The 25,903-nt window shown below is 45.2% G+C and overlaps 1 protein-coding gene across 3 annotated transcripts in view; it reads left to right on the top strand.

Annotated features, from left to right (window-relative positions):
• The window catches only part of LOC142023812 (V-type proton ATPase subunit S1-like), a 107,741-nt gene that overhangs the window by 29,519 nt on the left and 52,319 nt on the right, over positions 1 to 25,903 (top strand). For all 3 annotated transcript variants that reach the window (XM_075015157.1, XM_075015138.1, XM_075015147.1), the window contains 4 exons: positions 6,198 to 6,324; positions 6,428 to 6,496; positions 13,339 to 13,532; positions 17,225 to 17,265. In XM_075015157.1, the coding sequence (XP_074871258.1) occupies positions 6,198 to 6,324; positions 6,428 to 6,496; positions 13,339 to 13,532; positions 17,225 to 17,265 (431 nt within the window). The remainder of the gene's footprint in view (positions 1 to 6,197; positions 6,325 to 6,427; positions 6,497 to 13,338; positions 13,533 to 17,224; positions 17,266 to 25,903) is intronic.

Below are 25,903 nucleotides of genomic sequence, written 5' to 3'. Positions count from 1 at the left end.
CTATTCCTGTTTCTCCAGGGGTTCAGTATTAACTTAGACAATCCTTTTAGGGCCAGATTTTCCATAGAGTTCTGCACTCAAGGGCTGCGTCTACACTACAGTTCTGTTTCGAAAGAACATCTTTCGAAAGAGATCATTGAAAGATGGTCTTTCGAAACGGAGCATCCACACACACCAGTGGGAACTGAAGGTTCGGTCCATTCTTTCGAAAGGCCCCCCGCACGGTTTTGAAAGAGAGCATCCACACACGCCAGGTGCTCTTTTGAAAGAGCAGGCGCAGGAAGCACCATGGGCAGGGTCGCATGGCAGATGAGCCCTTCCAGGGCCGCCGCCCGCTGTCCCCTTAAAGGACCCCCCTGTACCTCAGCCTGCACACTCTGAGAGCCAGCAACCCTGTCCCCAGGCAGCGTGAGAGCGAAAGAGAGACAGTGATAGTGAGAGAGACAGCAGAGGTGGCATCCCGAGCCCCCATGGACCCCGAGCAGCACCCCTCCTCCATCGCAGCCATGGTCAGCACCCTGGCCGCGGTCCTGGATGCCATGCTGCAGCAGCTCTGGGTGGCCACCACAATAACCACCCTCTTGGATGCCATCCTCAGGGTGCAACATTCCCAGCTGGTCCCCTGGGTCATCTGCTACCTGTGGAGCTTCCCCACAAGCAGTGACTGGTGGGACCAGCTGGTGCTCGAAGACTGGGGCAAGGACTAGTGGCTACAGAACTTCAGGATGACCAAGGGGACATTCCTGGAGTTGTGCCACTGGCTTGCCCCAGTCCTCCCGCACCAGGACACACACCTGAGGCCAGCACTCCCCCTGCAAAAAAGGGTGGCCATTGCCCTATGGAAGCTGGCCATCCCGGACAGTTACCGATCCATCAGCCACCAGTTCAGGGTGAGCAAAGCCACCGTCGGGGCCGTCTTCATCGAGGTAAGCCATGCCCAGCTCACACCTAGACTGAATGCGGGGAGGGCAGGGGGTAGGCTGGAGACAGGCACCATCGGAAGAAGGGCGGGCGCCCTGGGGCCGGGGGCCAGGTAGAGGGGTGGGGATGGGCATGAGCGGGCAAGCTGCACCCCACCCCATGCTCACAAGCACACCCCCCATGCCCTGCAGGTCATCCGGGCGATCACCAAGGTGCTCTTAAGGCAGCTGATGCACGATGTGGACCTGGTTGATGCCATCTGGGGATTCCAGGAGCTGGGCTTCCCCAACTGCTTCAGGGCCCTGGATGGCACCCACATCACCATCCAGGCCCTGGAGCACAGCCACAGGACCTATGTGAATTGCAAGGACTACCACTCAGTGGTCCTGCAGGCCCTGGTCGACGCCAGCAGCCGTTTCCAGGATATCTACGTGGGCTGGTCCAGCTGCACCCACGACACAAGGGTCTTCAGGAACTCAGGCCTGGGACGTCGTATGGCTGAGGGGACCTTCATCCCCCGGCGGGAGCTCCCCGTCAGGGACATGATGATGCTGCCCTGCATCGTGGTGGACACGGCCTACCCCCTGCAGGTCTTGCTGATGTGGCCATACACCAGGCAAAGCCAGTCGAGCCAGGACCTTTTTAACGAGCGGCTGAACCGTGCCCGGAACACTGTGGAGCAGGCATTCGGCTGCCTTAAGGGGCGTTTTAGATGCCTCTACACCAGGCTGGAGGCGGGCCTCCCCAACGTGCCGGTGGTGGTCAGGGCCTGCTGCACCCTCCGTAACCTGGTGGAGACAAAACACGAGCCCTATCTGCCTCTGCCAGCGAGGCAGAGCATGGGTATGAACAGCCCCCTGCCACCCCGTGCCACCAGGCCCAGCATGACGGGGTGCATGTAAGGCAGGCCCTGTGCCAGGCCTTTGAGTGGGGTCCACGGTAACCAACCCCACCCTGCACACACACTCCCCCCCACCCACACTCTGCACACACACGGACACCCACCAGCACCCATGCATGGGGGACACAGGTTAAACTATAAAAATAAACTATTTACTCAAGAACTGTGTCCCTCATTTTCTAGGGGGAACTATATACATGTGGGGGGAAGGTAAGTGGGGAGAACTATTTACATGGGAGAAGGCAGGGTGAAAAGGGAGAACTATTTACTTGGGCGCGGGGAGTGTGGACAGGGGGCTGGGGAGCAGGGGCCTCCCCCCTCCAGCGGGCTCGATGGTCAGGCGCCCCGTTGCCCACGCCCAACCCTTCCTCCATTTGTCCGGGGGCCCCGCCGGGGCCGGTGGCACAGGGAGATAGGGGTGTGGCTCGGGTGCAGTCCCTGCACCTGCTCCAGGCTCGACACAGGGGGAGGTGGGGGGCCGGGGGCTCGGCCTCCACCTGGCCGGCCCTGGCCAGCAGGGTGTGGGGCTAGGCGGATGAGGCTGGCCGGGGGCAGGTGGGGAGGGAGCAGGGCCTTGAGATCGGCCTCCTCGGGGGGGACATTGTGGGGGGGGCAGGGGGCTGTGGGGTTGGGGTGGGGGAGGAAACTGCTGGGAGAGAGGGGGGATGCATGGGTCAGGGGGGTGTGGGGATGGGGGGGCTTTAGGGGAGCGTGCAGGAGTGACCTGCGATGGAGCGGCGGCAGGGCCCAGGTGGCCAACCACAGCCTGGGTGAGGGCATTCAGCTTGGACCCCACCCGGTCCCATGCCTGCTGCTCCATCGCAAGCCACTCCTGCATGATGCCCGTCAGCTCCCTGAGGGCAGCCGTGTGGGCCGTGTCCCCTGCCTCCTCCTCCCCAGCCTGGTGTCACCACTGGAGGGACTGGCGGCGGCCCTGCACTGTTCCAGACCAAGGCCTGGACTGCCCCCCTCACCGGGCTGGTCTGGCTTCTGGCTGCTGGAGCTGTGGAGACAAAAGGGCAGAGGAACAGGCCATTTGTCCCGGTGAGGGACCCTCTGAACCCTCCCCTGTCCCTCCCACCCCATCCCGGTGGTCCCACAGGGACCACATCCGGGGTTCCCCATCTGGGTTGCGGAGGCGCTGGCTCTCCTCTGCCTCCTTTGGTCCCTCCATGGCCTGGTGGCCTGTGGTACTGTCTGGCCCACATGGTGCTGGGTGCCACACGTCAAACCCATGAGGCCGTGGCAGTGGGGCCGTCTGGCTCACCCGTGCCCTGGGGCTGATGTCCCTGTGGGTGGTCTGCGGCCACTGTGGGTGGGACTGTGCGCCCCCTCCCCTGGCCCCACGGCCACTGGCGTGCATGGTACATACCTGTCGGTCCCTCTAGGAACTCAGGTGAGGTGAAGTGGGAAGGGGCCAGCTGGACGGGCCCGAGGGGATATCGATGACAAGGGCCCCTTCACTCGAGCCCTCATCATCGCTGGTGTCTGGGATCCACTGGGGGCGCCTGCAGGTGGCCGGTGGTCTGGTCCGGTCTTCCCCTTCGGTCCCTGTCTCCTCCAGTTCAGTCGGGGGGTCAGCAGTGTCCAGGTACACAGCTGGGGGTCCTTCCACCTTGGGCCCAAGGAGGTGGTCAAGTTCTTGGTAGTAGGGGCAGCTGGTGGGCACTGCCCCGACCGCCCGGCTGTGTCCCAAGCCCGAAAGTACACCTGCCGGAGCTCATTCACTTTCAACCTCACCTGGTCCAGGGTCCCGGTGGAGTGACCCCGGCCAATGAGGCCCTTGGCAAGGCACTCGAAGGCAGGCGCATTTCGGCACTGGACCCCCATCCGCAGCAGGACCTCCTCGTCTGCCCAGAGGGTGAGGATGTCCTGCAGCTCGTTGTGTCAGTGTAGATGCTCCACGGCTTCTTTCGAAAGAACTTGGTCTTCCAATCCTAATTTCGAATGTACTTGCTAGTGTAGACACACCCAAGCAGAACAGTGTGAAGTATTGGACTGTTAAAACAGCAAGGTGTCATCATTACCTCTGAACTGAGAATAAACTCTTGTAATATGTGTTATGTTTTATCAAATAGCTGTCCAAGTACTATACTTCGCCAGAATGAATGATTTCACTAAATATTATGATCAGAAGATAGGCAAATCCGAGATAATCTTAAAAAAAAATCTTTAATAAAAAGTGAAAAATTTCAGTTGTTACTGCCTTTAGTTTTGCAAAGCCAAGTGACAAATAACATATTGAAAATGTAATGCCCCCTCCAATTTTGTCTATTTCTATTCTTATTAGTTTTAAAACTGGACAGCCACCTATTTCTCTCTCTCTCTTTCCGATCTTAGATATGTGCAAAAGTAAGGGAAATGTTTTCATCAAGCTTCGCATAAGAGCTTTTGACATTTTTATTCTGGGTGATTTCATACTTCTGAATAAGTAATTTTTACCGAGAAGTTTCTGCAAAAGTAGTCATTTTAATATTGAATAACCTATGAGAAAAATGTTTATGAATTTTATCATTGCAAAGCCACTCTCTGTTTACAAGATCTTATCTCATGACTGTTCATGTGATGGCAAAATATTAGTTACTTAGTATGAAGTCTATCTATTTTTTCTTGGTGTCTGACTGCTTTGTGCACGTAGCTTAATGAGAATTTGATAAGGGAAATTTCTGCTGAAAGTTTACAGCACAATCTTACTGATTCTAGCTGGCAACCACATTTTGGCACAAAACAATTGAGTCTATTTGTCCAGTGCTTCTTTGGTATTATGGGTTCTCCAGCAGAAATCCACAGAAACCAAACAAAAGATTCTAAGAGAGGATGCTATTATATGGAAATTGGACTTTAAATGGCAACCTTTTAGCCTTAGACAGAATGAGTCAACTTACTGCTTAATCTCCTGGCCACAAAGTTACTGTCAACCTTTTCTCATCAGTTTCCCTGTATTCATGATCCTCATACCCCTTCAGAAGTGATAAGTGAGGCATATTGATGAGTGGGACAGTTTCTAACGCTTCCTCCATAAAAGCTTCATCATCATCATCATGATAGTAACATTCTCTCTGTGGATTTGCATCTCTTCTTGTGTTTCTGGTTGCTCTGTGTTCCATTCAAGAAGAAATCTGACATCCAGGAACAGTTGTTTTCATTTTGCTTCCCAAATTGAATCTTAGCCATTTGAGTCACCGGTCTGTTGTGCTCTGACAAATTATTCATTTTACTAAGGCCATTTTTGAACACCTGTGATGCCTAATCTATTTCCATTTAGCACATAGAACAACTTGCAGCCTTGTCTCTAGAGGATGAAAAGAACATTAGAAGGATCCAAATCAAGCAAAAGGAAACTTTCTCTTCTATTCTAAAAAAACAAACAATATAACATCCTTCCAACTTTTTAAGTCTATTTTATATATAAAAGAAAGGTAGTATTTATCATCAACCTTCTTTTAAAATAGCTTATGTCTATTTCAATAATATGTCTGTATGGATGCTTAAATCCATCTCTTTCAGCAAACTGCTTGAGTATGTACTATGTACAGATTGCATCTACACATAAAAGCAGATCAAAAAAGCAATCTGCTCTGTCTACAGAGAGCAGCCAAACTGTCTGGCCCTCCCTCAACAGAATGGCTGATGATAAGCCTTGCAAAAAGTGTTGCCCAGTGAACTGTGAACCCCGTCTGTGCACAAAAGGGCCCTGGAGCATCTACATGGCTTTTTTTTTTTGTTGACAGAACACTGCAGGGAGCAGCATTACACCTGAATGGGGAGAAGTATAAGCTGCTGCCGGATGTGCTGGTCTTTGTTGACAAACTGTCGATAACATGCATTTTACGTGTAGATGTGCTGCTGCGTTTTTTCCCAACAAAAGCCTGGGTTTGCAGGGAAAAGGCTCCTCTGTTAACATAGCCCAAGGGTTTGCTGAATTGGGTCCACAATGTTTATTACTGTTAACAGCAACACTGACTTCTTTTGTGGGATCATCCACAGTGGAATGTGTGTTGCTTAGTAATGTATGTTTTCAGGATTGGGAAATGAGAAGAAGAATGTTTCATGTGAAGGTCACCAAGTTACACGTGTCAATAAAGCATCTAGCATACTATTGGCACTCCCTGAAGCATATTAAATACTAATGGCAGGTGTCAATAGAAATAAATAAGAATCCCCCATGCCCTATTTCATCCTTAGTGTAACTCAGCTGAACTACGCTAGAATAATTTGTCCTATTGAATTCATCTTTGGAAATGTTAAAGATCAGGTATGACACCTAATATTTATCAGAAGGCTAGAATATCATTACCAGCATTTGTGTACTGATGTGAAACAAAACGTCAACCTCTGCAACAAGAATAAAGGAAAATATTTACCTTTATTTTAGCTCACTATGGAATTCTGAAGCTACTTTACATGAAGGACACATTATCTCAAAGCGGGAACTGCATATGCTATTGCAACCTGTGTTTACCCAGGATTCCAGGAACCTTGTCTTATTCTTTCAGGATACGGTATGTACTGGCAATTTATTTCATCTTGTCAGTGCAGAGTACAGCTTGTGTTTAATGAGCTGAAATGACTCTGTGTGACCTATACTGTTCTTCTCTCTTTCAGCTTAGCATTGATGACTTCACATATATCAGTGAAACTTCTGAAAATGAGAAGCCATTTCACAATGTTCAGGCAAGCCTTTCCATTCCACATGTTGTCACTGAGTGGTATGTGAAAAACAAACAAAAACGGTTGTGAGAAAGATGTGACAGATAATTGTTAATAGAATGATACTCAGAGTATTTGAACATAAGAAGGTGTTTCAATTTTAAAAGGTATTGCAGAAAAGCAATTGCATTTACTGTAATGTCCTTCATAGTTTTCTTTCTGAAGGTCCAAGTTCTGGACAAAGATCATCATCTCTAAAAATTACGTCTAAAAGCATGATTGCATTGGTCAGTATAAAACAAGAAACTCCCAGAATGACACGGCTCCAGAGTTACATAGTGAAGTCCACTTGACAAAATTGCTGAACAAAGTAAAACGGGTATAGGAATAGACTCCCTCCTCCCGATTTGCAAAAGACCTCCAATTTTGTATCGATAGTTGTGCAACCACAAATAATTGCAAGGGTGTTTTATAGCACACAGACATCTAATTTTTTAATTTTTGAGTGTCGCAATGTGATTAGACACAAATACTTTAAACATGGGCCTATAAACTTGTGCTATTGTTATTTATTGGAGCAAAAATGCAGAGTGAGCATTGAAAACTTGAGTCCTCCCCAGACACAGCACTTTCTGACCTTCCACTCTAGTTCTCTTCATTAAAAGCGTTTATAAAATGCACTTGGACTAGCTAGGCAAGGAGACATGGAGCAAGGATCTGCTGGGGGGAGAATGAATGGACAAGGAAACTGGGTACAGGGGGAGACTGGGACAGGGAGTGTGGAGGTATGAGACTAGGAGTTGCTGGCTGAGAAGATTGCGACTGTGCACTGAATGAAGCAGGAGTCGTCTGGGGAAAAATAGTTTGAGATTAAGACTGAATCAAAATGCATACTCACAAGGGGGGACAAATTAAGGGTGCATGGGAAATCTTAATTCTGGCATTATATAAACTTTTAAGAGCTCAGTGTTCCTATTTGGCCATGTTCTTTTTTTATAATTTGTGTATGTGATACAATATAATGTAGTGGGAAAGGATCTGTAGGAAATTAGATTTTTCTATATTGTATTTGCAAAGCTATTGATGACATATGACACTGAATTATGTATTTTAAGGTAAATATTTTCTTTCACTTAGGTGCACATTTGTATTACTCTAGCAACACTTGTTCATTTGTGAATGCAAAGTCATAGATTAGAAGTTCGACTCTGACCTGTAGAATACAGGCTATCAAACTTCACCCAGTAATCCCTGAATCAAGCTCCTAACTTCCATTTGAGCAAAAGCATATTTTTAAAAAAAGAAATACAGGCTCGATCATTTGATAAAAGACTCTATCATAATATACACACAGTAGGGGACAAAGGGAAAATCAGCCATGAATTTCCTCACCTAAGGGAAATTTAGATTTTTAGTGTTGCATGATCACAATTTCTTTTCATCTCAGTATACATAGTGTCGTATAAATGATTAAGTGCCATGTTACCTAAGCATTCTCCTATCGAACTTCAGAGATGGAAATTTATTCACAGACTTAAACCAGAGCTCTCATTTAGTATGAATGTATGCATGCAGAAGCATGTGCAATACAAGGAAAAATGTAACTTGCAAATGGAGTTAAAGGGCTATAAACCTCAGAGAAATTTGCAGTTATTAGATTTGTTCAGCTACGTTAACAGCAGTTTTGAGCTTTTGAGATGAATGGATAGCTGTACAATTAGAAGCTTCCATGTCCAGTTAATACAGGAAAAAATGCTACAAGTACACCATTTGTCCTAAAGGTTCAAATGATTTTTTTTATTAAATAATAAATACAAAGATTAGCATTCTGGGAAAATTCCTGTCAAGCAAATTACGTCCCACAAACTATTTTCCCAAATATTAGTTTTGGCTTTCCCTCCACTGATGCTTAACTCTGTGGAATTACAATGTAAAAGAAAGCAATCTAATTAGCTGCCAGCTGTGCAATTGTGTAATTACTATTGGAAGTCAGAACTTTTTGCTAGATATAGCGTGTGTATGTAAATGCACATATGCACAGTTACGTGCCTTATAGACACTCCTTTATAGCCAAAAATAATCAAATTGGCCAAAACAGGTGTATGTATGTAACTGAAAATAATTGGTGCTGTTATTGGTTATTGCAATTGATCATTTTACCAGCTGGCTGAACAAGATCATATAATCCTACCTTAACATTATTGCTTCACAGAAATAAGCTATACTGCTATAAGCATTTTTATATCTGTATAATTGCACACACAGTAAGGGGTGCCCCATTTTAAGTCTATTAGTTTGGAAACCAAGATAATCATAGTGCTGCAAAACTCTGTAGGCCAGACCTCATTCACCCATTCTGTTGAAAGAGGCTGGAATGTTATTATTCTTACCCTACGAGGAAGCCTATTGCTATATACTTTTGTACTGACTTCAACTACATTGATAGAAGATAGTCTTAAATCAATTTAAATAGTTTCAGAGGGGTAGCCATGTTAGCCTGTAGCTTCATGAAAAACAAGCAGTCCTGTAGGACCTTAAAGGCTAAGGAATTTATTTATTAGGTAATAAGCGTTCTTACCCACAAATGCTTACCTAATAAATAAAGTATTGTCTCTGAGGTGTTACAGGATTGCTTGTTTTTTTACAAAAACAGTTTAAACCAAAGTGGTTAAATTTGTTACAGTTGCCTGGGATAGAGAAGGCTTTAGACTCTTTAAAACTTTTTTACAGTTATTTAACTTCAGTGACTATCTAACCTTTTAGATAAAGGTTGCCTTTGTTAAAGCTTCAAAACTTCCTTTCAGCTATGTTGTGAGAACACATGGTAAACAAGATCTGAGATGTTTCCTATTATCAGATGCTGTCTTCAAGCAAAAGTAAGAATGACCAGATATAGCATTCCTGATAGTTGAAAGGGGCTTTTAAAGTTAAAAAAAAGAGTATAAAATCAGACCCTCTTTATATATCACAACATTAGCTGAGAAGCTGCAGTTGAATGAAAAAATGACTTATTTACAAATACTTATTTACAAATAATTATTACAGTAAAATTGCTTTAATCTGGCACGTTTGGGACCAGACAGGTGCCGGATTACTAAATTTTCCAGATTATTGGACATCACCATAACTCCCACACCCTAGTTCAACCCCCCTGTTGTGGCTCACCACCCCTGCATGTCCCCAGCCTATTCACCACCTGGCACACCTGCAGTTTCTTCACCACCCCGTGCGTTCCCAGCTTCTTTACCACGCCTGTGTGCCCCCAGCTCCAACCCCCACAAACCCTGGCTCAACTCTACCCCTCAACCCCCTGCAGCCCTAACCTACCCCAGGCTTAACCCCCGTGTCCCCATCCCACAATTCCAACCCACCACCCAAGCCCCCCCCATATATCTCAGGGGACTACTGTATGCTGGATCATCAATTTTTGCTGGAGTATTTCTGTAAATGGGATTATTTTTACCAGCTGCCGGACCATCAGTATTTCCTAATCATCAAAGGTCGGATTAAAGGAATTTCATGTATCTGCTAAAGTTTAATGCATCAATTTTCCCTAGAACTATAAAGTATAATTTCAAATTTTCCTCTTGAAACTTGTGGTGATCTATATTTTATTAATCTAAAAAGATAAAATACATTTTATTAGCTGAAAGCTCCCATAGCAGTGACAACACTAATTTTCAATGTGATTGTCACTGATTTTTTGGAAGACTGTTACCTGAGTAGAAACAGATGGGTCTTCCTTCTCTGGTTTTCCGTCCTTTGCTTTGAATATATGACATGAATTGATCAGTGAGTTAGAAAATAAGTACATACCTTTGATACTTTAAATCACTGTTTGCAGATTAAAGACTTCATGAATCTCTCATTTATATGACATCTTCCTACTCCTGGCTTGTTTTTGCCCTGGGAAATCAGGAACATAAGATTTTGCCCCCAAAAATATGTTCTCCTGCAAAAGTGACAGAAAATATCTAAACACAATCTGTATCTAAGATCAAATGAGAGTGATTAACATTCTCTTTCTGGAAAAAAATGAAATCAATTTTAGAAGTTCCTCTAGTGTTTGTTCTAGAAGAAGAGTTTCAAGCAACTCATAAAAAGACAAAACAAGTTCTTTCAGATGATAATTTGATATAGCCAGCAGAAATTCCTTTTGCAAGCACTTCATACTCCAGCTGCTATACACTGTCACTTTGTATGCTTAGGAAGAAAACTTCTCCCTTTCCCCTCAAGTTCTCTCCAACATCCAGCTTAACTACTCTGAAACTGACTTGTCTGATTCCCTGATCTTTACTGGAATGCAAAATCAGGCCCATATTGGTAGCTGTGTCCTTTCTCAATCCCATTTAAAGTATGCAGGATTCTGACATGCCATATGCTGAATACATGCTGTGTAATATACATATACATGCCGAATACAATACTTAACAGCTAACATATCATGAGGGTTCCCAAAAGACAGGTATGAAATTCTCATATATGTTTTTGAATATCTGTCTTCACAATTTTTATGTCAATACACTGACTACTACTAATTTTTCTTCAACAAAAATACTGAAAAAACTGCTTAGCAATTCCTGCTGGTAAGGAGCAAGGGGTTTATAGATTACAAGGCCAGAAGGGACTGTTGGGATCATGAAATCTGGCTTCCTACATGATACAGGCCATACACTTCCCTGAATTAAAGAAATAAAACTATTGTGATTAAATATAGCATTAGGATTTTCTCAGGCAACATATTAACTATGTTCAGGGCAGCACTAGCCCTGTTCTCATTCCTGTGCTTATTTTACTCCCATACTCCTGGCTAATTGAACAATACAACAAAGATGTTTTTGATTTGCAGTGAGACAAACTGTGAAAATGTCTAACTTAGGGTGGAGTTCCCTTCTTTAAAATTAACACCATCAGGAAACATAATCAACAGCAACACATCTGAGCCATCCAAAAGACAGAAAAGGGCCAGAAAAGCGACAGACAGAGAACAGAAAGAAGGAGTAGGCGGAGAAAAGCTTTAGCAACACCATAAAATGAGCACTAGTTAAGAGAGAATCAGTAACAAGTTTAACACCAGAACACGTGATATATTAGCAATTAGTCCTAAATTTAGAATAGCAAAAAAGGAAAATATGATGAATTAGGTGTCACAGTCACACTGCAACTATTTTCAACCTCATTAAGCCCTTTCAAGTGCACCCTTTGGTGATCATCTTTGCTACCATTAGACTTCTCTAGAAGGAACCGCATTGTTCAGCCATTCTGGAAGTGGATTTCTGTATGGTCGTCCCTCAATTTCCTAACATTGTTAATGCAACTTCTGTGTCTCCATTACAAAGTTTTGTCAACAGAAGAGGCCTTTTTTTGACAAAACTAGGGAGTGTCCACACTACAGATGTGTTCTTGTCTAGAATCCACTGACAGAACACAACCTTTTTTCTGCCAGAGTTCTGTCTAGAAAGCTTGAGGCAAAGCGCCTCTGTAGACAGATTCTGTCAACAGAAGAATAGTGCAGATGCAGCTCTGTTGACAGAGAGGGCTTCTGATTCACTGGGCAGCCTTGTTTGGAGAGCTTCTGGTTGGCTGCTCTGTTGACAGAGGGCTGGGCAGTCTGGCTGTCCTCTGTTGGCAGAGCATGTCGACAGGGGAGCCTATATTAGATGTGGACATGTTCAGTAGACAGAGGTTCTGTCGGGAAATATCTGTCGACAGTGACTTCTTTTGGCAGAACTCTGTAATGTAGACAAAGCTAACAAGTCCAATTGATCATAGCACCATACAGGTGCCTGTGACAGGGTAAATTTGCAACCCAGCAGCATAGCAACAGCATCTTCAGAATATCAGCATTAAGTATTCATTCTTGCAGAAAGATCTTTTTCAAAAAATGCACTTTCCATGAGAGTTTGGCTCAGAAGCCTGACTAAAAATATTATGCTTGCAAGATCAAATAACTGATATTATATCATTTATATCAGTTCCAGCTGAGCCAGCTCAGTTCAAGTTTTGTGATTTAGGTTTTGAATAGCAAATCAAGGAGTAATTGAAATTTATGAAAATTCTGATGACATTACATACTGTCAGCACGAAACTCTGTGAGCCCAAAATAGGCAAAAGTTGTCAAATTATTTGTTACAGATTAGTCACTTACAGTACTTCTCAAGTATAGGTATTTAAGATGCAAAGTGCATAGGCATGATAATGTGTCTGTCTGGTCCTGAATTGTACTGGTGTAACTTGTACTTACCATATCGATTAGTTTCAGTTACAAGAACATTAATTTCCTGTCTGACAGCCATTTCATACCCTTTATGTATTAGACTTGTATCAAAGTACTTCTTCGTGATGTAGTAGCCCTGAAGACAGACTAACCGTCTCACATTAGTATAACAGTGTGGAAACTATTACTGTATGTGTTTGGCGTATACAGCCCAGGACCTGTCAGTCTAGCCCTTTTCAGTAGCATGCTTACAAGGCTTCAAATGGAGTATGTGCTAAGTTTAAATACTCTACTAGAAATTAAACATGTTGGCAAAAATTAATACATTACTGGTTGAAAAATGTAGGATTATCTTTGTGAAAATATTCAAAAAACTGCAAACATTTTCAATCAAAATGTTGAATTTTATACATATCAGTAACTTTATAAAACTATAATATAATGTGAAAATAGGAAAAAATAAGTTTTTCAAGGCTTTAATAATTTTGAAATGTTTTCAACCATTTCTACTAATGATCGTTGCTTGTCTTATTTTTAAAATTGCATTGTTAGATTGTGTGGAGATTTGAATAGCACAGTAAAGAGTATGAAAAAAGCAATCACACTGTGTCTTAACCCGATGGCTAAATTCTGCACGTAATTACTACAGGAACTGCTTGAGTCTTCATCATCCTCTTTAGTTTTATCGGCGGTTGAATGTCAGGCAACCAGTCACCTTTTGGATTATCTTCAAGAAACAGCAGATTGGAAGCTAACCAACATAGATGAGGTTGAGGTATCTAAGCTGGAAGTGGACACATCCAAGCCTAACATATTTGTGGTAAAGCTACAGCCAATCAACAGGTATGGAATGTGTTGCAGTAAAGACTAGGACAGACATTTCTGTATATAGTATTTTCAAGCTGCCTGGAAAATGCCATGTGTATTCCTGTGTATATAAGTTACTAAAGTTATTTTAAAAGTATCTAGGCATTGCTGTACTCTGTGTTGCAACACTTAACTGATTTGGGATCCTAACTTTTATTTTCAGAAGGGATTTAGACACTTAGGATCTGAATCACATTGACAGTGAAGTGACTGAGTGCCTAAATACCTTCTGAAAAATTGGATTTAGGATCCTAAATCTGTTAGGCATTATAATGCTGAGCACAGCAATGCTTAACAACTTTAAAAAACCTGCGCTTAAGAAAATAAGATTACAAGATTAAGAAAGTTATTATCAAATATTTTGCCTTAAATATACACTCTGTATTATTTCACATTTACCAAGGACAATGTTTGAATGGTGTAGAGAAAGCCAGACCTGTTTTACCTGTGTCACTATACTAGAAATATGGAGCCTCTAAATGAATTAAATGGCAATGTATTTATAACTGATAAAGGAAATTATTTTATGCAACATATTATTAACCTTGAAATTCACAACATGTTATTAACCTTGGAATTCACTGCCATAAGGTATTCTAGAGTTTAAGAACCTAGCAGGATTATAAAAAAGGATGGTATGTTTATATCAATGTTGATACACATTAGACAGAATAATGAAATTATAAATATAAAATGTTAAAGAAAATTATAAAATCATTCATACTTCTGGGCGTAAGCTATATTCTCTCAGCTGGAGTTAGGAAAAAAGTTCATAGGCATGTTATTGCATGATTATTAGTTATGGAGCTTTTATGCCTCTTTCTGGTATAGAGCACAGTTAGAAATAGGATACAGAACTTGTATGAGCCATTTTCCTAAACAGGAATGGCAACCCTGTATATTTCTGTTTTTGTTTCAACAAAAAGCTACAGTAAACCATCAAGTTATGCAAGGCTTGCATTTCTGCAGCCCTCTGCATAACTCAGTTTCACACAACTCGGAGGAGAAATGGGAACCAGGCAGCCACCTGGTTCCTGGCTCCCCTGGGTTTGCAGGAGCCAGGAAATTGACCAGCCCACCAGAGTGGCAGGGAACCATGAACCAAGGGGCAGTCTGGTTCCCCTCTCCCTGCTGCTTGTGGGATCTGGGAAACTGACCAGATCGTGGCTGGTCAGTTTCCTGATTCCCGCCAGTGCAGGGCAGCCAGAGAATAGGCTGCTGTTTGGTTCTCAGTTCCCCTCCACTTGTGGAACCCAGGCAACTGACCAGCCCACCAGGCTGGTCAGTTTCCTGGCTGCTTTTCCCTGCCTTCTGTGGGAAGGCGAGGAGAAGAGGCTCTTAGGCGGGCTGACAGCCACACAGCAGCTTTAAGTTGTGCTTAACTCACGTTAAAGTGAGTTACACGCAACTTGAAGCTGTGTATTTCAAGGGTTTACTGTACAAAGTTAATAGGTAGTCATACCTGGTGCTGTCAGCATTTCTCTTAGGTGCTTTATCTCAATATAGTGATACAAATTATTGAGTTTGACAGGACTTTGATTGTTTATTTAATCTCATAATTGCTTGTTCTCCTGTCAATTTCCCCACCACTTGACATGTTTCTAACTAGCATTTGCATTCTCTCCCAAGTGACAGCAGTGATAAATTGCTGTGAACATTTCTGTCATTGATGTTATGAGAGGAAAAAGCACATGGAAATGCTTTTAAACATAAAATCAAATTGCATATGTAAAAAATCTAATGTTACATTGCAATTTATTTTGAGAGAGGAGCTATTTTGCATGTGAGTTCACTGTAATCTGTCCTTTAACACCCTCAACCTTTGAAAACTTGCTTTCACATTTATAGCTCTTGGAATTATGTACAATCGAGCAGCTAGTTTACTTTGCAGTTAATGTTAAACATTTGCAAACCACACTGCCAGATGTTTGGAACAACCTGAAGCAACTCACTTCCTGTTTGTGATGCTGAGTTTTGCTAGCTTCTGTGCCCGGAAGGCAAATTTATGCATGCTCCATGCAAAAGGGGGAAGCAGATGCTGAGTAGTCCTTTTTCACCCTTGTGGACCTGCAGAGGCGACAGCTATAATTTGATTTGCTATGCTGAGGAGCACTGCCAGCAGCATTATGAACTCTAGAAGAAATATATTTGGGCACAGTGAACATAGGACCTGTCCTGCTTGCAACATAAACCATCGAACACCAATGTAAGAGTGCTGAAGAGAAGGGCCAGCTACATGGTTTGCACAGATGTAGCAAATACATCTGCTCAGTTCATTCTGCTGGTACCACTATGTATGCACTCTTCTCTGGGCCAGGGGTGCACAGACTGGGCAACGTACCCCCTGGCAGGGGGGGCACAAAATTTCAAAAGATGGGAGCAGCACAATCAGCTCCTGCACGTAGCGGGTGTCTGCAGCCTCCCCACAGCTTCCCTGGACTAGGCTGACCTGTGCTGCCAGCCCTTCTGCTCCCTAGGGCTACGTCTACACGTGCACCCAACTTCGAAATAGCTTATTTCGATGTTGCGACATCGAAATAGACTATTTCGATGAATAACGTCTACACGTCCTCCAGGGCTGGCAACGTCGATGTTCAACTTCGACGTTGCTCAGCCCAACATCGAAATAGGCACAGCGAGGGAACGTCTACATGCCAAAGTAGCACACATCGAAATAAGGGAGCCAGGCACAGCTGCAGACAGGGTCACGGGGCGGACTCAACAGCAAATCGCTCCCTTAAAGGGCCCCTCCCAGACACACTTTCATTAAACAGTGCAAGATACACAGAGCCAACAACTAGTTGCAGACCCTGTATATGCAGCACGGACCCCCAGCTGCAGCAGCAGCAGCCAGAAGCCCTGGGCTAAGGGCTGCTGCCCACGGTGACCACAGAGCCCCGCAAGGGCTGGAGAGAGAGTATCTCTCAACCCCCCAGCTGATGGCCGCCATGGAGGACCCCGCTATTTCGATGTTGCGGGACGCGGATCGTCTACACGTCCCTACTTCGATGTTGAACGTCGAAGTAGGGCGCTATTCCCATCCCCTCATGGGGTTAGCGACTTCGACGTCTCGCCGCCTAACGTCGATTTCAACTTCGAAATAGCGCCCGACGCGTGTAGACGTGACGGGCGCTATTTCGAAGTTAGTGCCGCTACTTCGAAGTAGCGTGCACGTGTAGACGCAGCTTAGGGGTCCAGCTCCTCCCTAGTTACAGTATAACTCTTTCTCTATCAAAGACACCATTGTACCATAAGATAGAACAGTGATATATAGCATGTCACAGTATGGGACACAGACAAGAGCCCTGTCTTGAGGAGTTGACAAGCTAATAGCAGACATGAAATAATGAGAGGGTATAAAACTTCCTCAGAGGGAGTCTGAGGAGGGAAGGAACAGGTTAATACCGATAAAGTGGCTTGTTAGTCTGGGGAATTCATCAGCTTGGTGGAGCAAAGACGTTTGGGTTTTTCAGGAATGAAATAAATACATCTCTTAGTTGACTAGTGTCCTGTGAGCTTTGAAGAAGAAAGAAATGGACTTTAATATGTATTGAATAAAGAGGGAGTAGTGGCTTTTCAGAGCCAAAAATGGTCTTTTACTCATTAAATTTCTTGAGAAGATTATTCTGATCCATATAATATTGTAATTGTCTTTCCTTTTTGTATAGATTCAACGGTAATTCTACTGCAAAGGCTTTCACTGCAAATGGTAAGCAACGTGGCTGCTGTATGTAGTGTTCCATGATTTGGTTCTCAGGGTGCATGCTATGTCTTGAAGTGAGTCCCAACAGTTGGTATGATACTACTGCTAGTTCTTTGGGATTTTATTACTATGTCTGTACCTATATTACATGGCTGTAGCCAACCACATTAGTATTTAGGCACTGACAGTCTGATTCAAAGTCCAGTGGAAGCAATGGAAGTCTCCCACTTAACTTCATTGGATCAGTCCTAACTGAGACTGGTCCTTTCTGCAATTCATATGATTGTGAATACCACCCCTGCTTCAGAAATAAGCCTCTCTTCACTGTGCCTCCTACTGAATTCTGTACATTTTAGACCCACCCATCCATATGTTTGTACATTATAGTGCATGCAACTAAATAAATGGGATGAGGTTGGAGCAGGCAAGACAGAGGTCTTATTCTAGTAAAATGGTGCATATGGTTGAAAAGACTGGGAAATGCTTCTCTAGCCTCTGTAAAAGGCTAAGGGGCCCTTCAAAGAGTACTTGATTTTAAGTTTATCTTTTGTTGGTTCTGTAGAAATAACACAGAATTTGTTAATGTGGTATCATGCACACATTTTTGTATTAATCCCTTTCTTCTATGGTACGTACGCTAGCTGTCAAAAATTACTACGTGCAAATAAATTGACCATTTTTTCACAGGGTTTTAACCTGGGTTTCAAATTAGAACTTGTTTTATGAGGCTTTCAGATAATTGTTGTGGCAATCTCATGGGCACCAGTGATTGCACTCACAGTCAAGTAATTACTCTTGGTGATTAAGTTATACAATAGACCTGCAATTATACATGACCCAAAACCTGCAGATCCACAATCAGAGGCAGCTTTTGCAAAAGCAGAAGAATACCTCAATTCTGAAGTTAATGTTGCATTGTTTTTCCACAGAGGCACTATGGTAACATTACCAGCTAAAAATGTACAAAACACAAGAGGTGAGAGGCTGAGGGTTGCCCTAAACTCCACCAGTTAGTGGCTGTCCCCAAGGGACTTTCTGCCAGGTGGGGACTGCCAGAGTGTAGCACTCACTGGTCACACCCATCACATCATTCCTATTCTGGAACTGCAGAGGTGGTGTAGGAGTTGATTATCCCCACTGGGCACTAACTTCAACAGCATTTTTGAAAGGAGAGGCGATTTTGAAACAAGCAGTGGAGCGATGACACACAAAATGCTCATTTCGAAATCAACTTCCAAATAAAAAGGCGGTCATTCCGAAAGCGTTGTTCCACTCCCGTCTCGAGAACAGCACCTCAGGTCAATGTCGATTTCGAAATGAAATGTGTATTGCCGCTCCCCTGACTGCAATTTCAAAATCACAAGACCTCCACTGTGCCAGCCCCTCCATGGAGCACAGAGACACCCTGGCCAGCAGCCAGCACTCTGCGGCTGTCAGTCCTGGCTGCCTTACAGCTTCAGGAACACAGAAACCCTGTGTAGGAAGCTGAGAGTGTGCTGGCAGCCACAAGAGCCCATGCTCCCCGCAGAACACTCTTCAGCACACCTCAGAATGGTAGAATGGAATCCAGCTGGAGCCATGGCCAGCAGAAAAGACCACTGGGAGCCCCAGGGATTTCAAGGCACTGGGCAGTAGGGCTCCCAGGACCCCAGGCAGCCAATGAAGAGGAGGGGCACCCTGAGACTGGAGGCTGAGGTCCAGGGCCCCCTGGCCATCTGGGTGGGGATGAGGATGTCTTGCTGAGGATGGAGAGCTGGAAGCAGAATACAGCTGCCTTCACCTGGCTGGCTGAGGTCCTGGCCACAAGGGTCCATCCCCACCTCACGCTCGACCACATGTGCTCAAAAGTGAAAGAGCTACACCAGGGTATGCAAAGGCAAAGAACTCAGCCAGGCGGTCAGGGGTAGTGCCTGCCATCTGCCCATACTTCTGGGAACTAGACCAGCTCCTCAGCCCCAGGGAGGCCAGACCACCAGAACAGGCCCTGAACACAGCAGGGCTGGAGGGGGTGGGCAAGGAACAAGACCTGGGACCCTCTGCAGCATTGCCAACTCCATGTCCAGAGCTGCCAGCTGATGGGGACAGCATCGGAGAGGGCGGCAGCAAGGGGACACTATACATTGCCGTGCCTCGGAGGTCACGAGCCGGGGCCTCCCCAGAGCCCCTGGGACACCTTCAGGTAGGACGGGATGTTGGATGCTCTGGGCCTGCGGAGGGGCGGGGTGGTCCCCACCACTGCCAGCATGGGCCCAAGCACACAGTCAGCGACCACAGACCGGGGCCCTGGAGACATACATGGGCAGCATCAGGGAGGGACCTGCGCATGGGGGTCCCCGCATGGGGCCATAGACAGCCACATGGGGCAGGTGGCTGGGGAAGCTGGGGGATGGATTGTCCCCACAAACAGCCCAGTGTGGATGGACCGCACAGGAGCTGGGCCGCCCTTGCCGCCCACCACAGGCGGGGAGAGATGGTGACAGGGATGTGGTCACCGGCTCACAGTACCCAGTCATGCGACTGACAGGGCGCTGGCCTCTCCCCTTATGTCTCTACAGTCTCGACATCAGTGGGCCACTCCAGCCCCCTCGACATGCAGGGAGCCCTGCAGTGGCTGACGAGGGGGAAGGAGCGACATCCCTCAGCACTGGGCACTGTGTTGGGCAGCCTGCACCCTCAGCATGTGTACGGGTGGTGTGTGGGGGCGTTTGGGAGGAGCCCCTTCAGGGAGCAACTGGCCCATGCTCCAGGAAGGGCTTGTTGGCCATTTGACCCTTCCCTCGCCATTTCCTGCCTCATTATTTCAAAAGGAAGCTCAGTGCTGTATAGCTGCTCTCTTTCGAAAGGATGGCGGGGGGGTCTCGTTGAGCCACTTTTTGTTTGTAGTTGCTTCATCTTGAAACAACTCTCTTTGAAATCATGGATCAGGATCACCCTTTCAACATCCCTTGCTAGTGTGGCCACAGCCTGTGTGTATTAGTGACTCATTGCTCCAGGGAAGAAATGGTCAGTTTCTGCTTCCTTTGCAGAGCTGAGCAGCAGCAGCTAGGCCATGACCTGCATTCCAATTGTGCCATCAGCTACATAAAAGTAGAACTGGGTCTGGTGCCGCAATCCATGTTCAGTCCTTTGGGTTCTTTTGTCAACCATAGTGATACCAAAGCACTTCTGAAGAGCTCCTGAAAATGTCAGTGGCAGTGAAGTTAAATTTGAAAAATGAAAAGTTACCGAACTGCTGATTTAAAAAGGAAAAAAGCAAAAATAAAAAAAACAAAGCCAACAACCCTGCTTCAGGTGTACGGAACTGATGGGTGAAATCATACAGGAATCTGACTTTTTTGTTCCATCAACTGCATTCCATAAAGCATTCCCATTACAGCTTTCCAATGCATCATGCATTCCATGCTCCAGCAAATCTGTTTATTATTGGCAGCCCAGCAGGATCCATTTGCCAGATATACTGCTAGCAGGAAACTTCTTGAGGTCACAATTCCTTGCAGGATCATTAATTATTTGTATATATTATTTACTGACGACTGATAGCTACAATTTGGCATTTGGACCAGTAACAGAAAATACCATTTGTCACATCCCTGTAACATGACAAGCATATCGTAAACCAATAAATATTGCGTATTGTTCTGACAAAGCCAACAGTAAAATCAGAAGAAACACTGCAGTCCTGTAGCAGTGGCTCGCAGCTCTAAAAGCTGTGTATGCATGTCACAGTAAATTCTTTACTTTCCTCCCAGGAGTATGCACAGGCAGGCCCATCAATGAGGGGCGGGACAAATGTGGCAACTGTCCCTGGGTCTAGTGATTCAAAAGGAATCACTGGATGTCATTGCAGCTACTGTGGCAGTGGCCGGCGCACCAGACCATTTAAATTGCCACTGAAGAACCGCAGGAGGGCTGGTGGGTGGAGGAGGGCACAAGGACCGAGGCCCCACCTCTTCTGGGAATGCAAAGCTGGTCCCCCTCACCTTGTCCAGGGGCCAGGAATTCTGTCACAGTGGCACTTTCTGTGGCCCCCATGGTTGGAGAATCTCACTTTCTCCCGGCAGCCAGAGAAGCTGACTTTCCCTGCTGTGGCCCCAGGGCCAGCAAAGCTGTTCCTTCTCTTCTCCCCACAGGTGCAGAGAAGCTGTTATCTCTCATTCTGGCCTGGGGCTGAGGGAACTTGCGCTTCCCTCTCCAGCTCCAGAGGAGTTCTGTGCCCTCACTGATGGACTCCCACTGACATGGTCCTGTTTCTTCCCCAGTTAACATACTTTTAAAATATGACATAACAGAATGCCAGAAGATCTGCTCACAGTTTTATTTACTAGAGATGCCGTACTTTATGTAATATAAGATAGAAAAAGTCAGATCTGGATTTGGACACCCCAAGGTTGGACTTGAAGTGATGAGGTAGGCAGTGTGAACATGTTATAGGAATGAGATCAGCTGTGTAATGTGGATTAGGTCCAATCCACCCCCACAAAATTCCAAGTATACAGACTTAAGGTTTTAGTTAAGAGTTTGTTTTCTCTTCCTGTGAGGGTACTAATTGTGAAAAGATCACCTTAGACTGTGTTTCTCATTTTTAATGACGTTTTTTTCCTCTCTTGGGCCATACTTTGTTCATCTCTGCAAGATACTCTGTTTTTCTTCTGATTTTTGCCTTTGTCTTTTGCTCCTTTTGTTTTTGTTTTTGTTTTTTTTTTCAGCATTTTCTCTGTCCCTGTTGAGACATTCGCCTGGGATTCTTCTCCCGTTTTCCCTTTTGCTAAGATTCTTCCTTTCTCAGTAGAACTTTTCCTCTTCATATCAGTTGTCAGCTAGATCGGGGTCAGCAACCAAAATAGCAAGTAGAGCTATTTTTTCTAATTTGGTAAAAAAATCGATAATTTAAGAGCTTCAATGTCATACATGTTCACAAACTTTTTATATATTCTATTTCCTCACACTTTACGTATGTTTGTATCACTGCCTTCCTGCCTTTCACTTCCAAACGTTCTTTCTCTCTGGAGGATGCTGGGGGAGATATCCAACAATTTGGCTATGTCTACACTAGCCCCCTGTTTTGAAGGGAGCATGATAATCAGGGTGATGGTAGATTACTAATAAAGTGCTGTGATGCATATGCAGCACTTTATTAGGCTAATTCTCCCCCACAGCAACTTTGAAGTGTCAAACTTCGAAGTGCCAGCATGCGTGTAGCCGTGGGCACTTCGAAGTGCCTGTGGTACTTCAAAGTGCGTTTACTCCCCCAAAATTTTGAGGAGTTATAAATTAATAAATTAATTAATAAATTAATTGCTAATTTAATTAATAGCAGGTAAGGGTGGTATTGTACTGTCTTGACATAGACTGCTTGCACTGAAGAGCTGATAATCTAAGTAATATTCATTAATATCATTTAGAAGAAATTGTGTGGCGTTTTTTCTTCTTTTTTGTAACATATGTATTATAATCTTGATCAAACATGCTGACCTATGTGTGTTCACATGACATCTTCTCTGAATAAACAGATTGCCTCTAGATATTTCTGAAAGGCAAAAGTGATTGATATTCTTGGTAGCTGTAGTGCCACTTGTCTCTTCATTTCAGTGACATGCTAAATAACATACTATTATCTCAGAAGTTCTTTAATTGTCTTAAATAATACGAATATACATGGTTTTACCTAGTATTATACCTGCTGCCAATGGCAATTAAAGCTGTTGAGTTTTTTAAAGTAAAACTCTTACCTGTGCCTACTGAATATAAATCTGCAGGATGTAATTCCTCAGAACTCCTAGGTCAAATATATTAAATGTAAACAGTTATTTTTGTTGCAGAGGAAAATCTGTGTGTTTTATAGGAGATAAACTTTGGTCACCATTTAAAAAATAATACCTTCATGTAACGCTTAATTGAAATTGTTATTGTCTTAGCTGTGCAAATGTGGCAAATCCTGCTGAAAAATAGTTTCTTCCAATATCACCAAAGCTGCCAAAATATGAGAGGACAATTTCAGTAGATAGAAGACAATAAAAGGGTAAAGAAATGTGACAAAATGCTGAAAAATGAAAATTAAATGCCGGTTACTGTAGTTTGTCCACTCACAATCCATATGAGAACCCTGTTTGTCTGGGTTGTGTGAATAACCATTCATCAGAAGGGTTTGCTTGGTAGATAAAAAGCAGTAAAGGTACCAACAGGAGACGCTGACGTCTCTGTCAATCACACTAAAAAAGCTAATGTTTTTGAGATCTGCCACCAGGTTTGCTTATCTTAGGTAGTGTTTTTCCTAGCATTTTCAGCTGTAAGTTTTAAAATAATATCAAATTGTAAATTGTCATAATTTTCTATGATTTTATGAATGATGAATATTCTGAAAGAAAATTCTTTGGATTTCCTTACTGAAAATGTCTGTAAAACTATGGCAAGACACTGTTTGCAAAGTCAAGTACAGGTTGAACCTCCATCATCCAGCACACTCTGGACCTGACCATGCCAGATGACAGAATTTGCTGGATGATGGGAGGTCATTATTGTCTAGGACATTGCTGACACTTCCACTGCTTACTGGGCTCTTAGTAGGTATCTGGGCTATGTCTACACTAAAAGCATCTATCTACAGAAGCTACTGTCAGAAGAGATGTTCCGATAAAACTTCTGTCAACAGATCGCATCTACACATAAAAGCAGATCCATCTGCTTTTGACCTACTCTGTCAATGAAAGTGCCCCCCGAGTGTCTACACAGCTTTTTTGTCAACAGTTTCTGTCTCTAAAACACATTTTGTGTGTAGATGTGCCACAAGTTTTGCCTACAAAACTCTCGAGTTCAGATGTAGCCATAGTGGTAAATTACAGCTAAATAACATCCCAGAACACGAAGAGCCAGAACTGGTGGCTGCAGACAACCTTTCTGGGAGTACAGGAAACTTGGCCACACCCATGATAAGAAGTCATATGGCTAACTAAAATCATGCCGGATTACAGAGTTTGCTGGATGACAGAGTTCTAGGTAAGAGAGGCTCAATGTGTAATTTGTATTGATTCTCTCATGTACAGCCACATGGTTACATGATTTAGGTTATCTTCTTTTCTGCAAAAACTTAAGAGCAGTGCTAGTTAATGGCCTGCTTTCTGCTCCCATTGAAGTCAATAGCGAAGTTTCCATTGACTTTATTCTTAATGAGTGTGTCTATATGTGCACATTATTTTGAAAAGACAGACGCTCTTTCGAAACAACAGCGGGAGCATCTACATGTGCCATGCACTCTTTTGATTGGAAATCGGAGGAATGTGGCCCAGACATTGAAAGCTGGACCCCGATCCCATAGTGGAAAGAGCACCCCCCGTCGACAAACCATGTCGAAAGAAGGCAAGTGTGGACACTCCACGTCCTGCTCTTTCGAAAGAGGAGTCCTCCATGGCAGCACCCAGCTGGAGTGCAGAGATGCCCTGTCCTGCAAAGCAGGGCTCTATAATCCAGCCGCTCTTAAAGCTGCACAGACCCAGAAACCGAGCGGCAGAAGCTGAGAGCAGGTGAGCTGTGAGTGCACAAGCTGCCACCAGCATACCTGCTCAGCCACCCCCAACAACTCTAGAGGCCACACGGCCAGTGCCTGGCAGCCCCTCAAAGGACTCACAGAGTTCCCAGGAGCCCACACTGGAGAAAAAAAAAGGCCCCCCTCATGGACGGAGCGTGAACTCTGAGACCTCCTAGTTCTCTGGAAAGAAGAAGAGATCCTCTGGGAGATGAGGGTCGAGTGGAGGAATGCTGCAGCCTTCACCCAACTTGCCCGGGGACTGACCAGCCATGGCTACCTGGAGCAGACCCTGGACCAAGTCCTGAACAAAGTAAAAGAGCTCTGGTGGGGCTATGACCAAGTCTGGGACAAGTCCAGGCACTCAGGGGCAGGTCTCACCACCTGCTCCTACTACCGGGAGCTCCTCTCCATCCTGGGGCCCCAGGACAGCTCCCCATATGCAGTGGTCCTGGACACCTCAGCAGACCAGCCTGATCCGGAGGGGCTGGAGGAGCCAGGACCAGCCAGCCCAAGCCAGAGGGTGCAGACCACTCTGGACTGGTCCAGCAAGGAGGGCAATCTCATCATCGATGTCCCCTCATGGTCATCCAGCCAGGCCACAGGGAGCCGAGTGACACAGGAGGTCATTGAGGGACCCCCTGGTAAGTGCACAGTGGGGCTGGCACCCAGACTGGCAGGTCAGGGGTGGCACAGCCACCAGTGGGCCATGCACAGGCCCCAAGGCCCAGGGCCAGACAACTTGGCCAGCCATGGCCCACAGCATACCCCTGGCGCCTGCCCGCACCACCTAGCACCTGGACCTGTGGACAGCTCGAGGTACTCAGATGCCCAGTGGGATGTACATGGGCTGGCCTGCAGCTGGGGATGTTCCCACCCTGGGGGAACCCCTGTGTGCCCCTGACACCACATGGACGCTGTGTCCACCATGCCCAGGCCCTGTGGGGGACAGGGTCCTAGGGGGAGGGGGGGAAGGGGCCCTGGGGTGGGATGAGGGGGATGGGGTTCCAGGGAGATGGGAGGATGGGGTCCCACTCACGAACTGACACACCGTCCTTCTCCCCTTCCCGGTGCAGCAAGTGAGGGACCACACAGCTCATCAGCCTTGGTGGTCCCCAAGAGCTC

The sequence above is a fragment of the Carettochelys insculpta genome, chromosome 1 (genome assembly GCF_033958435.1).
Source record: "Carettochelys insculpta isolate YL-2023 chromosome 1, ASM3395843v1, whole genome shotgun sequence".
Lineage (NCBI taxonomy): Eukaryota > Metazoa > Chordata > Testudines > Carettochelyidae > Carettochelys > Carettochelys insculpta.
Note: the sequence above shows the minus strand (reverse complement) of the source record. Positions and strands in the feature narration are given on the sequence as shown.